At 43.0% G+C, this 16,896-nt stretch overlaps 1 protein-coding gene across 1 annotated transcript in view; it reads right to left on the bottom strand.

Moving 5' to 3' along the window:
• LGR4 (leucine rich repeat containing G protein-coupled receptor 4) overlaps positions 1-16,896 on the bottom strand; it is a gene marked incomplete at its 5' end in the record, with an annotated part of 91,981 nt that extends 75,085 nt beyond the window's left edge. The window contains one exon of the mRNA XM_080930848.1: positions 16,712-16,896. Within this exon, the coding sequence (XP_080786974.1) occupies positions 16,712-16,896 (185 nt within the window). The remainder of the gene's footprint in view (positions 1-16,711) is intronic.

Below are 16,896 nucleotides of genomic sequence, written 5' to 3'. Positions count from 1 at the left end.
AAGACCCAACCCCATGCCCCACACTGCTGAGACTGCATAGGTGCTCAGTCATGAAACGCCGCCACTAACAGGAAGTGCATGGGTACTCAATCCAAAGCCATGACTGCAAACATTAAAATTGTAAACCTAGTGTGGACTCTGGATGTTGTACATCCTGTTTCATAACACATTCATGTTATTCATGCACACTTGCAGAGGGAGAGAGAAAGAGAGAGAGGCAGACTGAGACAGAGACACACAGTAAGAGACAGGAAAAAAAAAAGACTCAGAGGCGATAGAAAGGCAGTTTTGGGAAGAAAGATGGAAGCCACTTTCACAACAGCTGCTCGGTAACAAAGCAATGTCATTGATGCTCTCAGGGAGCAGACGGTGCTGACCCTGAAGCCAAAGGTGCAGACAGAGCCGTGGCTTCACAGCCATGCATTTGCCACATCACTTTGGAGTCCGTCTCCCAGGCTCACTTAGATAAAGTCAAGACTAAGACTCTGTAAAACCCAAAACTCGTGTGCTGTGTTACCGTTCTTGTTTGAAATAATTTAAGGTACACTAAAAGCTTCAAAAATACTACAAACCTTCCACCTTGCTCTTGCCAATGAGAGCTTCACACATACGTAACATAGTAGCTAAACCGAGAGGTTTACTTATATATGATGTATTTACTACACTAGGCACCTAACAAGCTTTGACTAGATTTTCTTTCTGCAGTACAGGAGGCCCAACACTGGCCTTAGTCACATATGCTAAGCAAGTGTTTTTCCACTGAACTATACCCAAGTCCTTTTTAAATTATTACTTTGTTTTGTTTTCTAAGTCGGGGTTTCTCTGAGTAACCCTGGCTGTCCTGGAACTTGTTCTGCAGACCAGAATGGCCTTGAACTTGAGTACTACTTTTGTTGCACAGTGGGCCTCAAACTTGCAAACGTTTCAGGTTCTCGCTTGGGCAGCTGGAGCAATGAGTCTGCAGCACACCAAAGCTAGCAGAACTCATTTCTTAAATCACACGTGTGCTGCAATTACAAGGAGCTATCATCACAAGGGAATCCTCCAATACACACCCTTTACAGTCACCCCATCTTTCCCCTAACGGAAGTGTCCACAGACTTTTCCTCCACCATTATATCTAATACACTAGAATATCTAACACCTAACGTGCTTGCATCTATCAGTGGACCATCCCTTTACCCATCTCATCCTCTTACACCCCCTTTCCTGGTACACTGTCATGACAGCACGGAGAATATACTTTTTTCGTTCCCTTAAAGCAGAAAAAGAACTGTCCGATGTGACCACACTGGAGGACTCAGAGGTCCCTTGACTTCACAAATCCAACTTTGGTGCCAGAACACAAGGTGGAGATTTCCACAGAGGGCACAGCTAGGCAGTTCCAGTCAAAGGGAGGTCCCAACATGATCCTCAGGTTCAGACTCTCCTGCCAGGTGGTCAGCAAGTTGTTAAACCATCTTCTGGGAGAGAAATTCCCCTTCTGGCTCGCTGCAGGCCTTGTTAGATTCCTGAGGACATTCAGGGAGAAACTTTATAAAACATGGTTTTGCCAGTGCTTTAGATGCATTCATGCTTCCAGGGAAGCTGACTGATCATCTTCACTTCCTGCAAGCCCTCCTTCACTAACCTAAATAGCAACCTCCTTCATCCTGCTTTGCTTTTTGACAGCATTCCATGTTACTGTGTTTAATTGCTTTTGTCTCATTACCTATCTCCTTCCTTACCCAGCGTAAGAGACAAGAGTATGGGACACTGTCAGACATCACCCCATTCTGTGTCCCCTGCACCAAACACAGAGGACATACAATAAACCTGTGAAGGAATTACTCTTTGGGCTGGAGAGATGGCTCAGTGGGTAAGAGCCCTGACTGCTCTTCCAGAGGTACTGAGTTCAATTCCCAGCAACTATAAAATGGCTCACAACCATCTGCAATGGGATCTGATGCCCTCTTCTGGTGTGTACTCATCAGATATATTCAATATCCATTATTTTTTAAAAAATTACTCTTTTAAACACTAACAGCAGACTACCAATGCCCCTATATGACGTGTTAGTTCTCAAAACTTAATGATCTTAGTCACTCTTCACGGTTAAATCAGCTGCTGCCTCGGAGTCCAAAAGGAAGGACCAAGCCCACAGAGACTGGAAAGTCAAGGGAAACACATCTACCATCTGGCAGCACGAGCTGTATCAGCACAAGTCAGAAAGTCTTACTAGATGCTGGAGATTTCATCAGATCTAAAGAGGACATGCTTTCTAATGATCTCTCAGCTCCTGCTCTTGACTTACTCTGAGGGTTGGGAATGGAATGGTCCTGGGAAACATAGAAAATGCTTTCTCACCTGTGAGAGGAAATGTGAGCCAGATAAACTATTATCTCCTCCTTCTTTCTCGGTCTCCTTCCTCCATCATGCCCCTTTTTTTTTCTGAGATAGTATCTTTCTACACATATGTCGTCCAATTCACCTTGAACTCACATCCCTCTGCCTCTGCTTCCCAAGTGCTTGCATTTACAATCTACCAAGGCCAGTTCCGCCCAGTCTACCAGATCCCAAGTGCTAGCATTTACAATCCACCAAGGCCAGTTCCGCCCAGTCTACCAGATCTTTAGAAGGACACTAAGAAGGGCTGGAAGTTCTGAGGGAAGCAAGAACACTAACAAAAGGGTCGTTATAATTTATGTAATTTAAAGTTTTAGTACAGAAAAAAATATCCAGTCTACAAACAGGTGGGTGTGAATATATGTCAATAAAGGCATTGTTCGTGTGTGTGTGTGTGTGTGTGTGTGTGTGTGTATGTGTGTGTGTGAGAGAGAGAGAGAGAGAGAGAGAGAGAGAGAGAGAGAGAGAGAGAGACTTATATTTTTCTCGTGGAATCTTCATTTTGGGAAGAGTGGAACTTATAACAACCAGAGCTCTAGATTCACTGCACTGTGTGATCTTTCAGGTCCCCTTGTAATCTATAGTCTGGGTGGCTCAGGACACTTCAAGCAGTGGACCAAACAAAAACCTCTCCAAAAGTTAACTCCTGTTCTACGGAATGAACACTTCCAAATCCTAAGACACGTGAGGTGAGGTGGGTGAGTGAGTGATCTCCTGCAGGAAAGCACTGAAGGGCTATGGTATAAAACTCACTCAGCCAAATAATCCTGGCTTTTCTTTTCTTTCTTTGAGGGAAGGACACCACATGGGAAACACTTGGTGACATTCGTAACAAGCAAGTTAACAGCAAGATGAGGAGGATTTCTCTTAAAAAGCCAGAGACTGCAGACTTGACTTCTTCATGACAATGTAATGTAAGTGAAACGGTGGAGGGGGGCGGGTAGGACACAGAACACTTTTACAATCAGCAAGCAAATGGCTCTCCAGGATAGTGCTGGAAATGACCAAAACTCTGAAATTATGGCCACAGACCCAGCCATGAAAAGCCCTGCTGCTAAAGGAGAAAGTGTGCATAGATCCAACCGGAACTCACAAAGTCTGTAAAATATTAACAGCTTAATAAACATCAGCTCACACTATCAACAAACACAGTGCTCAAGTCAACTAAAGAGTACCAACTAAATTAATACCAAGCTGAGTAAATGAATTGCCTGGGGGGAAAACGGCTCATGGGTGATTCACTTTTATGCTGACTTCCCTATAAAAACATCTTTGGCAGGAGAGGCAGGAAATTCCAGTGAGTGAAAAGGGGCAGCTATAGGGAAGGTACCACACTGCAGACTCTGTCATCTGCCAAGGCTTTGCTTTAAAGAAGCACACTGAGAGTCCTGCTCCTCGAGAAAAGTGAGTCTCCTAGCAGACCTGACCCTCTTACACCAAATACACGCTGTAAGAGAGAAAGCCAGTCAAAATGTCCACTCACTATTTGGGGGATTGGCGCTCACAGCAGAGTTCTGCGTTCTTTCAGGTTTCATTTCTTTTGAACGTTTACTAGCAAATCTCTGCTATACACAAGACCAGACATTTTCACACACGTATACACACTGTACCCTACCGTACCTTGATCTTGCTCATCCCCCAATCCCTCCCACCTCTTCCCTCCGAGGTAAGGTCTCTTGAAGGCGGATAAATGAAAAGTGGGAGTTACAGTGAGAGGGTGCAAAAAGTGAAATCTGCTACAAATAAAAATCTTCATTCTACACTAAGCACTCTAACCCAGTCATTCTCCCACAAATATAGACGTGTAGATGTGCGCTCACTTTACAGACTTTATAGAATGCTTTAAGCTCTATGGCTTTCTTTTCCTGTAATAACCTAAAACTTTTCACTTTTTTTTTTTTTTTAGTTTGTTTTGTGTATGTGTGCTTGTATACATGTGCATGCCTTGTGCCAAGGTTCACATGTAACATCCAAGGGCAACTTGCAGGAAGGGCCGTTTCTCTTCTTCCTACACAAGTGTTCCAAGGATGAAACTCAAGCTGTACGTAAGGTCTGGTGGCATGTGCCCAACCCTTACCATCACACTAGCCCTGGCCTTTGTTTTTTCTCCACTCTTTTCTCTTATGCTAAACTATCAAAGACCTAAGGAAACAGCACAGATGCGAAATTGAGAACAGAGCACCTGAGTTTCCAAACCAACGGATGTTCGAGCAAAATCCTTATAAATCTCACTTCACTCAGCCATAAAATGGGAACCCTTTAGATGGACCTAATGCCTATTTTAAAAATTATAGTTAGCACATAAAACATGCCTAATACAGAAGGCAGATCCAGCAATTTCTCACCAAAACTCCTTTTTTTTTTTTTTTTTTTCAAAACTCATGCTTTTCAAACACAGATATCCAAATAATCCAAAGACTTCACTATTGGCAAAATGTTTTGCAATGGTCACTTCTGCACCTGTCTTCAGGGTGTGTAAATGCCATGGATCAAAAGGAGGCTACAAAACGTTCTTTTAAAAGTACAAACTTCTGTACAAAATCAGTTCTTAGCAGGTTTGGCTTCTTGGGTACTAAACTAACTAGGCTGCAAATAATCAGTAGAAATGAACCTTGCCACAATCTTAAGGCATTCGAATTGCAACTAAAATGTTCTTATAAATGGTCATTTACCCCATGACTCCAGACCTATGCACTGTTGGCCGCCTGCAGAGGGAATGTGGAGTCTGTGTGACCTCAGCACCAAGGACACTAAGGTTGGAGGCTTTGTACAAACTCAAGGCCAGCCTGGGTTACATGAGTTCCAGGCCAATCAGAGTTGTGCATCAAGACTCTCTCAAAAGCCTGTGTCCTAAACCCACCAAAGTGAGCAACCCACAATGAGGGTCAATGTCATACAGGGTCACGGTTCAGAGTACTAGTTGTTCTTGCAGAGGACTTGGGTTCAGTTACCAACACCTACGCGGTGACTTACAACCCTCTGTAACTACAGTTCCCGAGGATCCAACACCCTTTTCTGGCCTCCCTGGACACCAGGCAGAGAGGTGGGTGGTGCACATATATCCATTTAGGCAAACACCCATACACATAAAGCTCATTAACAAATATTTTAATTTAAATTTAGTGCCCCCCCCCATGGTCAACAAACTTAGAGAAGAGTTTATCAAGAGCTACGGAGGGTTGCAGTGTGGCTCAGCGGTGCAGCACTTGCTGAGCAGGTACAGGGCCTTGGATTAAGTACTACAAAAGGGATGACTTTCATGTACGAAAAGGCCAGGCGGGCAAGGTGAAGCACAACTTAATCCCAGCACGCAGGAGGCAGATCTCTGTGACTTTGAGGCCAACCAGAGCTACAAAGACAGTTCAGAACAGCCAGGACTATTCCACAAGAAAACCTGTTTCAAAAAAAAAAGATATTAAATTCTATAAGCTAATTTGCTATTCAGCTTTGCTCTGTTATGACACTAAGGGCCACCAGAAATAACTTTTAGATAAGATGTATATATTTAAATTGAAGTCTTTGATTTTATGTAGGATTAAACCACCAACAGAAGATCTCATCCCTTAGATAAACCATGACCATTTGTCAAAGCCAGTTTACGAGTATGAGAAACAATGAAACTAGAAATTCAAGCTAGGGCTTGGAACAGACCTGAAGATATTCGGGCATAATGAGTTCCTTCACCAAAGCTGAGAACATCTCATTGGTGGACTTTCTTTTCTACTTATTTCTCTGTAATTCTTTTACTGAGTGCCATCTCAAACAGGGTGGTAACAAGAGTAACACCGAATAAGGCCTAGTGAAGACAGGACTTAGCCCACCCTTTCTCTATTTTTGCTTATCCACTGTTAAGCCAGCCAGCAAACCCCTCTGCCCTGTAAATCCAGACAGCACAAAGCAAAGTCCTTAATGCTAGCAGAAGGCTGGTACTGTGAAGAAGAAAACCCTTAAGGGCTAATGCAGCAGCAGTGTTGGCCTGGCTCGAAGATGATAAATTGATTCCTTTCTCTGGACTGACAAGAAGATAAACATACGTGCAGATTGCCCTCCAGGCAAGCTCTTCAGGGAATTAAGCATCTGTATTCCCTTTACGCGTCGGATATCAAATCTGGAAAGACAGTGCCCAAATGCTGTTGATGTGTGTGTGTGTGTGTGTGTGTGTGGTGCTCATTTGCACTCCCTTTAGTGAATATATGATTAAGTAAACATCCATCAAGCAGATAATACAACTACTTTCAAGCTGATATCAGAAACTGACTTGACCAAGATGTGGGATTTCTTTTACACAAAAGGTGTTCAGGCTGTGAAAGCATGGTTTGCTTTCCTATTGCTAAGCCCATCACTAGGGCACAAATATACCAACCTACCATGACGAAGGAAGTGTTCTGCTGCATGCCCTCACAGGCCCAGACTGTTTGTAAAGGGCAAGAATGAAATATTCCATATGTTTTCTTTGCCGGTGACAAGGCTATTGAAAGCCACACCGTGGTAGTCTCCCTGCTGAGGGACTGGATCAGGCTATTCATGTGTAACCAGGCAAATGTCAAGATGGCAATAACAAAAATATCGAAAGCTTTTTTTTTTTTAAAGAGTGACCCTGGGTAGACTATGCAAACTGTACTTGAACCACTCAGGCAATCTAAACAGATCATGGGCACTGCAGCCACTGCTAGCTGACTGTTAGCTGCCGTTCTGGCTTGAAAGTCCCTAAAATGCAGGGCCTAATCAAAACTCCAAAAGTTTTTAAATTTTCTGAGAAAATAAAATAAAAAGCAAACAAGAAAGCCAGGGACAAGAAACACTGCTGAGTAGCCCAGCATGTCCTGAGCACAAACACAGCCCTTAGTTTAAATCCCAGCACCAAATAAAGGAGTAAGAAAGCTATATAACATTTTAGAAATGATATATCTTTAGAAAGAATTTTAGTTCTAAAATTACTAAAAAGATTAAGTGTATCTTTATCCACAAAGCATGAACACTCTAGTCTCAAATATAAGTATATATTTGTGTGTGTGTGTGTGTGTGTGTGTGTGTGTGCCAGTAAAAATACATTTTCAAAATACTTACAAGGAAAACTAGCAATCTGAATGATTCTAGAAACAAAGTGATATGAAGGAATAGGAATGTAGCTGCTAACTTTTTAATTCTGACCTGGTGAATATGAGAAACTACAGTTAAGAGAATTCTCAAAGACTTGAGTATGTTCAGTGAAAATCCTTGGTGTTGCAAAACCTGACTGCACTGAGCCAGGTGGCAGGCTGTCTGTGGATACTTTGTTCCCCTAGTGAGACAGCATCCTGCTACTACTTGACCAACTATCTCAGAAAAACCTGCACCAAGTCCCAGAGACCAAAGTTAAGAGTTTAAAAAATCTGATTTCACCTGAGCTCCCCCCAGAAAAACGAATCTCCCTAACATCACAGAGCTTCCTGTTAGCAAATGAAAAGCCACATGTGTAAGGCAAGAGCATCATTATAAGGACACAGGTACTGATGTTTTTATACTGGGATGCTCTTAGAAACATGTGGTAGTTAAGCAGACTTTTCCATCAGCCCAGTGGCTCACCTTTGACATCCAGACTCAACTTTCAATCTGATACAAGAACCAGAGGCCCCCGGGGGATAGAGAATTTTAAATCTCAAACTAAGGATGCACATACTTCACTACCTATTAACTCCCCAAAGTAACGGTAATGCACACGGTCCTCAGCGGGGTCATCCACGCCATGCTAAAGTGGTCCTAAGGAAAGGTGGCCAGAAAAGCACAACCTCGATCTCTTTCCAGATGGGAAGCCTGAACAAAGCCCAGAGTGATTAACTGACTAGGCAATTCAAAACATTAAAAAGCGAAAATTATCTTCGGAAGTCCGTTCATGAAGGCCTGCTTATCAAAGACTGGAAACCAGCAGGGACATAAAAAGTCATGATACAACCATGGACTCAAAATGACGTCGGAGACCTGAAAACCAACAAGGAAAACATTTCTTTTTAAGGAAATACTAGACTCAGGTATGATGGCACACACCTTAGTCCAAGCACTGGAGAAACAGGCAAACAGGTCTCTGTACGGCCAAGGTCAGCCTGGTGTACACAGGGATTTCTAGGCAGCCAGGGCTACTTAGATATGAGCTACATATGAGCCTGTCTCAAAAAGAAAAGGGAGAAGGAAGAAGGAAATATTGGGGATTGAGGAGACAGTTTAACAGGTAAATGCTTGCCCTGCAAACATGGGATGTGAGGCAGAGACTGGGACCCCTAGAGAAGCTCACAGGCCAGGTAGCCTGGAATACATGGCAAAACCAGGAGATTCTCACTCAAACAAGGCAGGGACGAACAGCTGCAGTTGCTTTCTACCCCCACATACATGCCATGCCATATATGCCTTCATATATGTACACACATATACACCACACACACACACACACACACACACACACACACACAACCTCACACAAAAAATGAAAATTAGGAAAAAAATTAATCGAAGTAGCAGAAGTAGCATAGAAAAGGATGAAAACTGGGTTTGTGACAGGCTGCCCAGTGTCAGTAAATCCCAAATGTGTTTTATTAAAGCCAACAAATGTCAAATATACTGAATACATGTACTATTTCCTTCCTACGGACATTGCCCTTGTGGTATTAAGAATTCTGTGAACATTTCCATCTATGTGAAGTAAGAGGGGCTTGGTTAAGATCCCAAGGACAATTAGGACGTTTAGAGAAAACAAATACAAACACTAAACACACTAGGCCAGTAAGACCAAATGCTGGAGAGCACCAGTAGCTAGCCTTACAGCCGGAGCTGCCATTGTTTCTTCTCTCTGACAGATACAGTAGAGTAGGCTCACTGAGGTCCATGCATGGTTCCAGGGATGCTGCTCTCATTCCCTGGAGAGTTCTCCTGCAAGGTAGTACCTCTCGGATAGTCTGCAGACATGGATAGCATGACCATCCCAACTCTAAGAGTAACTATGCACTTCCACACTCCTAAAGTCTGTGGCGGGCCAAGCCTTTCATGAATAGACTTTCTTAAAAGCTTCTGCACAGAGAGGCTATCCCTAGGGGGAAACAGGAAAATCCCAGCGGTTAATGGAAGTCATAGCCCAGTCCTTCCAGCTTCCTGGAAGAGAATGCCAACTAGAAATGCACCTCCCACTCTTCACCTGCAGAACCAAAACCCTGAGGAGAACCAGAGTGCTGAAATCCCTCTCCTTTCTCTTGAAAAGAGCTCGAATCAAGTTCGTTGAAGGGCGTCTGGATGTCACCACTTGTACTAAAGTGTTCCTGCTGAGCACTATCTCCTGAAACCCAAAGGACAGGAACAGTGGAAAAGTTAGACTTGAATTCTAGACACCTCCCTTAGACATGCCTAGAAACATTCCAACGTGAGGGAACCATGTGCTTGCCCAATTTCTGTACATTTTCTGAAGAAGAAATAGGGTAACAGAAAAGGTGTATAAATCACATGGATTTTTTTCCCCTATGGATTCTCTATTATAATTCAAACAGTGTTATCAAAAATGCTTTGTAGTAAGAGCATAATCAGATTCCACCCTTTCTACAGTCAATACTACAAACTAAATACTTATATATATATATATGTAACCTTTCTAATGTAAAACAAAATAAATCATTCTGGAGGCTGAAACCAGAGGATCACAAGTTCAAGGGCAACTTGAGCTATACTGCAAGGTCTTAACTTTGTCTCACAAAATAAACAAAGCAATCACCTAGAAGAGCTACACAGCCCTTTGTGTATCTTGATTCAGAATATGTAAATACATACACATCACATATTAAGAACGAAGAGTCACTAATACATCTTGCAAAATATTAAATTTGCCTCTCCTCGTGTCCCATTACTAGCTGACACAACACTAGCTCGGAATCTAACTGTACACACAGCTGCCTCCTAAAATATTTATGGCTTACATTCCCTTAGGAGATAGTTTCCTATTCTGTGAGACAATATTCTAACACAGGGGCATAATTCAGTGTTTTGTTTGCCCATAAAAGCTTTCAATACAAAAAGCTAAGAAATGCATATACACAAATATTTAAGCATTCATTTATTGGGCCCAGATGGAAAAGAGAAAAAAACCAAAACAAAAAACCTTTAACTACTTACACCTAAAAGAAGGGGTGAAAAGAAAACAATCTGAAAAATACATAAGTGAATAATAGGTAAATTTAAAAAATAGAGAACTTAATGTCAAATATGATGGTTTTGGGGGAAGGACCCGGTTACTGTGCGTTTTTGACAATTAAAAGTATTATAATACAAAAACATGTTTCACAAACTAATAGTAACAACACAAACAGACATTTTAAATTGCCAAGCTATGACATACAGTAACTCAGAACATTTAAGAATCTTACAATAAAAAAAGGCACATTCAAAGCTTAGTAACCTTTGACTCTGAAGAAACACAGGGCAGACTGCATACAAGTTCACAATATTATTTTTAAAAGGGTGTTAGAAACTATCTCGCTACAGTCTTTAGAAGGTTGAGATACCATTAAACATCTATGAACTTGCTTATAAGCTCTTCCCACCCCCACCTAGTTTTGAACTCAGTTTTGGAGCTTACTCACTTTTTCCAACAATAGGCTGATATCTGACAAGTAGACTGACCATCAAGTACTTAAAGACACAAAAGAAACATCAAAAAGGCTGACAAATTAGCCACTGTGTAAGAGTAGGGATTGGGTACAAGCCGTAGATTTTTCTTCTTCACTGTCAATTCTTAAAATTGGAGCATTTTATCACCTTCCGTCAAGGTTTTACAAATCTGCAATTCACTGAGCAGAAATCATAAAACAAAACAAAATAAAACCTTATTTTTTTAATGTACTGAAAACAAGCTCTGACATTGCCAAAAATGGACCATCTATGAATGTTAAAAAGGCAACCCAGATAATACATTTATAAACCTAAAACTTTAATACCCACTCTTACAAACAGAAAGAGCTATGATGTCATAAAGACATGTGTTGGCTCAATGATGTCATGAACACATGTGTTGGCTCAATGATGTCATGAACACATGTGTTGGCTTACTTTCATGTTTTCAAAACTGAAGGCCTATGTGGTGGGATTTAACTTTTAAACTATCATATCAGCAATCCAGGAAAGTATTTTTGTTAACATGAATTTGATTCCAAGTACAAGAACCAATACCCTGCCTTTTTAATATCTGCAGTACATGTTTATGGAGACAAAAGTGAGTTGGTCTCAGATTCTATGATTCTGCAAATGATTCTCAGACTTCATGTTCTATAAGGAGTCAAAGAAATCCAAAGTAGAGGCAGAAACTACCATCACTAACACACACACACAAATAGAACAAGCACAACCTAGGAGACCAAAAACTAAAATCCAAACTGGCAGGCTGTCAGTGCTTTCTACCATTATGAAGATGACTAAAATACAAATCTCAGAGACAGGCTGACAAAGGCAGAGGCCGAGAAAATGCCTAAACTTGCCTGGATCCACCTACTAAGACAGATCTTTGATCTTTCCTGAGAGATTAAGCTGTCAAATGTTACCTTACAATTCTAATGCTAGGAGCCAAGTACTTGGACAGTAAATACTTGTCACACCAAAACTGGCACAGTATTCAGCTAAACTGGAAATTGTCAACTACTACTGGTTACAGCAAGTCTTAAGAAGGGCAGAATAAGTAAATCCCTGGTGTAAATTCTCAGCACTATTCGGGCAACATCTAAGACATCATGGGAGACATGGATGTGCTATTCCACAGAAGAACTTCAGTTGAACTGGACAACTGTAGTATCTACTGGCTTGGTAAGAGTATCCCCATCACATCTCTTCACAGAACTGACTCAAGAAATGTGTAACAATCAAATTTCAAAGCTAATGTGTATAGCTAGCAGATATAAGACCCTGAAGACCCAATTTATTGAAAATTACTTAGATTAAATAGGAAAAAGAAGAAGAAAAAAAAAAAAACCTCGTCAATAAGAGTTGCTGGCATGGTAGTTTTCCAGACTGGAAATTAGGGCCCTGAAGGAGTAAGCATTTGGCTCACCAGGGTACACCAGTGAGTTACTGAGATCTGGAACCCAGCTCCCTACCTTTCCCATGGAATGCTCTTTCCTCTTGGGCAGTTAAAGAACAGTTGTTCAGTTGTTCAAAAAATAAAGGAACCAAACTGAAAGATGTTCATATATTAACCTTGCTTTAAAATACACAGTTGTAGAAAACTCACATCTCTAGATGGACACACTATAATAATGAAATTTGCCTAGAATTAGGAAATTTAAAAAAAGATAGCAATTTTATGGTAATAAAGTACTAACATGCAGACACTGATTACCTGACCCATTATGGAATACACAGTAGATACTGGAAGTTAGAAAAAGAAAAATACTTTCAACTGATATCTGTAAAAGAAAGCATGTGGTGGTATACTGAAGAAAACACACCCTGGAGAAGAATCCAAGATCATACCAATAAAAGGAGAAGAAAAAGCAGCGGTTCTTTTCAAATAGTACTTCAAAGCCCTTCAGGTAAACATTAGTTCCATAAGAAAGTCTTGGTAATCTGTTCAGGTACAGAATATCCACAGTGAAGGTTTGAGTTATGACTAAGTAAAAGGAAGGACATTGAGTAACTTTTTGTACTGTGTCCAAATTAGTGAAACAGAGTAATTTTCTTTTCCAAGTGTTAAGCCATACACACAGGAAACAATCAGGGCTATTCTAACCTAGCAAAGTGCTCTTGCTACTCATGAATTCTGCAACAAGTCTCCATGGAAAATTTCCTAACACACACTTCTAAACACAGACAAGAACCCCTCCAAGCGAGTGGTTAAAAAAAAAAAAAAAAAAAAAGGCTTATTCAGCTTCAACTAAAAGACTTGTCCTGCTCCCAAGAGCCTCTCCTAGCATGAAAGTTACTTCTCCAGCCTCAGGTCCAGGAGGAAATGTAAAATCACCCAACTACGGGATGGAAGACGCAGCTCGAAGATAAAGCAGCGAATGCAATTACTTTATTTTTTCAGATAAGGAAATCGCCACACACTCCAAAACAATGTGGAATGACTTGCCCAAGGCCACACAATTACTCAGTGCTGAGGTAAGGATGATCGAAGGCTCTGATCTACCTCTCTCCCACGAAGCCACAAAAACTGACTTTATCATCTTAAACGTACGTTTTATGGTAATGAAAATTTGTGTCCCAAATCTATAGCTCTCAAACCCAGGAACCAGGAAAAACACAGCACAAACACCCTAGAGTATCACTGTCACTTCCTCTCCCTCCCCCAACCTTGGAATGGGTGTGGCTAACTGCTGTGTCACCACTTACACTGGGATAACCTTGAATCCTTTTGACAACATAAAATGAAATCTTGATGTAAATATGTCAGGCCCACATACACAGTGGCATTGGATTCCAAATAGCTATTCCAAAACACAATCATTACTAGTGCTGTGACTACAGAAGCTTCATATAAAAGACACTGGGGTTTACATCTGCTTCTGTTCCCCAAGTCTGATAAAGTAGCAATCAGCAGGAAATAGACAGTTTGGCTGAACAAGTTTAAACCAGCCTAAAGTAGGAACAGCAGGAGTGTCCTCTCTGGGGCCTTCTCAATTCTGGACAAAAGGCTAAATGCGGAGATGCCAAGTTTGGTAAATCCTCATGGGAATGGTGTCTAGATTTGAAGCTCTTTAGTATGGTTCTCTGATAATGCATTAGTGTGCTCCTCTGAGCGTATGTATTAGTGTGTTCCTATGAGCTTATTCACTCCAGAAGGGCTCACTCTCAGTGTAAACTGTGGTTCAGGAATGCTGCAATGATGCCTCAGAATGGAGTCCCCTCCATGATCCTCAGTTACACCATTAGAGCATATAGTGCTGGCCTGAGGCACCTGCCCCTCCTCAGACAAAGCTCTAGAGTTAGCTGATTTCTTCACCACGTGTTAAGTGAAAACACACTGTCCTTGAAACCCCTTAAAGATGGAGGGGTCATATATAAAACACTTACCCTTAAAGTGTAAGATCAGGGGATGGGGGAAAACAAGGTCTCAGAATGTACACTCACTCTACCTACTGATCACAAAGAAGCAACTCACATTTGACCACCAGAAGTTCAGGGAAATGTTATCTAACCATTCCACAAGCTATGCATAGTAACTACCCTAAGCTGGACCTTGAAGATAGAGTGTTTCATTGTATCCAGTGAGATCTGCAGGTTGGGTGATGCACTCTCTAGAGGAGCATGTTCCCATAAAATCATGGCATTAGGTACCTCATAGCATAAAACAGGCCTTTTCCTTACGGGACAAGACTATTTGTTAAAGTTTGAGGAGTGCGCTAACCAAAGTCTTCACAAGTAAACTAAGTAGTGAAATCCTAGTTTTTTTAGCTGATAATTTAGCTCATCTGAAGAGACTTTGGTTAGCACATTCCTCACACGTTCAGCAAATAGTTTCACAAATAATAATAACCATTATTCTAGATGGTTCAGGAAAAGTCACCTGTCTTTCTGCCTGAATTCTCTGAGCATTTCCAGAGACCGTGAGACACGGGAAAACCTAGCTCCTCACCTACCAACCCTGCTCAGATTTTTGTCACTTAATATAATGAGCAAATCGCTTCACACTTCAGAGTTTAACTTTTTTTTGGGGTGAAAAGTTAAATATCGTTTTGAAAGAAAGGGGTCTTCCCAGGTATCGAGAACATCTAAGACTGGGACAAAAACAGAGACTAGGGCAGCAAAGCCATGGGTCTCGATTCTCATCCCCAACCTGAGAGGGCCTGCCGAATGCCTCAGCACCACCCACCTGGAAATACAGCAATGCCCCAGCTTGCCTAAAAGGGAGTTTTCCCTTCACAAGATCTGCTATTCCTTTAAAGCTAAGTCTCAAAGGTCTCCTGATAGCTTGAAGGCAGAAAGGAAGTTTCCTTTGCCCGAGGGCCTCTCGGGGCCCCTTCCTCTCTAACAGGTCTTTCACTGCTCCTGATTTAATCGTGCAATAGGCCACACAACAAGAGAGAGGGCTGAGAGAGGCCTACTAGCTGCCCTCCTCTCAATTACCCCATTCTTCTATGGGTGGCATTTGCCAACATCACCTCCAACACCTATTTCAGATTCCCCCTCTTCCCTGAGATGCTGAAAGCTCTCAAGGTGTCGGAGGAAAGAAGTGGGGAGGGTCAGAAGAACCCTCTGTGCTACTCTTCCCGACCACAGGCTGTTCAAATGAAAGGTTCTGCTGTTGAAGGTACAGGCGGAAAATGGTTGCCCACCTTACAGACTGCACGGAACGCGCGTGCTCTAGAACTTTCTCTCCCAACATTCTCTACCTCAGGTCAGCATTCCTTCTTTAAAATGCCTTATTCACTAAGTATCCCCGCCCTGAGTAGGCCGAGGAATCCTCCCTTCCTTCCTTGTGCTCTGCTTGCAGTGATGAGTCTCAAGTGGATCTGGGCTAGGGTGTCACACTGCACAGGCAGGACGGGGCCAAACTGGAAAGCGATTCGCCTTCTAAGGTACAGGTGTTTCTTCTCTCCGCCCGCGGGAACCCTGGGGGTATCCAGGTGCTTCCCCAAGGAACGTGCCTGCTCGGCAAACGCAGGCCAAGTTCTAGGCGCCCTCATCGTTGGCCAAAGTTTTGCCAGCCGAACAGGGGGCCGCTTGGGGGAAGAGGTCACGTGAAAGGCTGCCAAGGACAAGCGTTTCCAGCATCCTCCCTCCTTCTTGGCCCTAAACACACTTGGTATTTGAGATTGGGAAGGAAGGGGGTAGTAATTGCACCCAAAAAGTCTACGAAATAAAAACCTCGAGGTTCAGATCCAAACTGGCTAAGCGTATGGGAAAGGAGCCAATGCCCCCTGACCCTCCAACACACACACACAAACACACACACACACACACACAGACTGGATAAGCGTATACGGGAAAGGAGCCAATGCCCCCTGACCCTCCAACACACACACACACACACACAGAGAGAGAGAGAGAGAGAGAGACAGAGAGAGAGAGAGAGAGAGAGAGAGAGAGAGAGAGAGAGAGAGAGACTGGATAAGCGTATACAGGAAAGGGGCCAATGCCCCCTGACCCTCCAACACACACACACACACACACACACACACACACACGGACAGACTGGACAAGCGTACAGGAAAGGGCTGACTCTCCAACACACACACACACACACAGACACACACACACACACACACACACACAGGTGATTCTTGCACCCCCAGGGCGCTGGAGTTGGGAGCTAGGGTCGAGCCCTGGCTCCGCCCCGCGGTGCCCCGCGGGTCCCTCAACCCGCAGCCCGGTCGCCCGCACTCACAGTGCTTGGGTGAAGGCGCTGAGCCCCTCCGGCACGGCCGTCAACCCCTTCCCGGAGCAGTCCACCCGACGGTCGCCGTCGCAGCTGCAGGGCGCAGCGCAGAGAGGCGGCGCCGCGCCGCTGGGCCCGGCCGAGCCGAGCAGCCCCAGGGCGAAGAAGCAGAGCAGCCGCAGCGGGCCCGGCAT

This window comes from Micromys minutus (genome assembly GCF_963924665.1).
Source record: "Micromys minutus genome assembly, chromosome: 17".
Taxonomy (NCBI): Eukaryota; Metazoa; Chordata; class Mammalia; order Rodentia; family Muridae; genus Micromys; species Micromys minutus.
The sequence above is the reverse complement of the archived record's forward strand: the minus strand, read 5'-3'. Positions and strand labels throughout refer to the sequence as shown.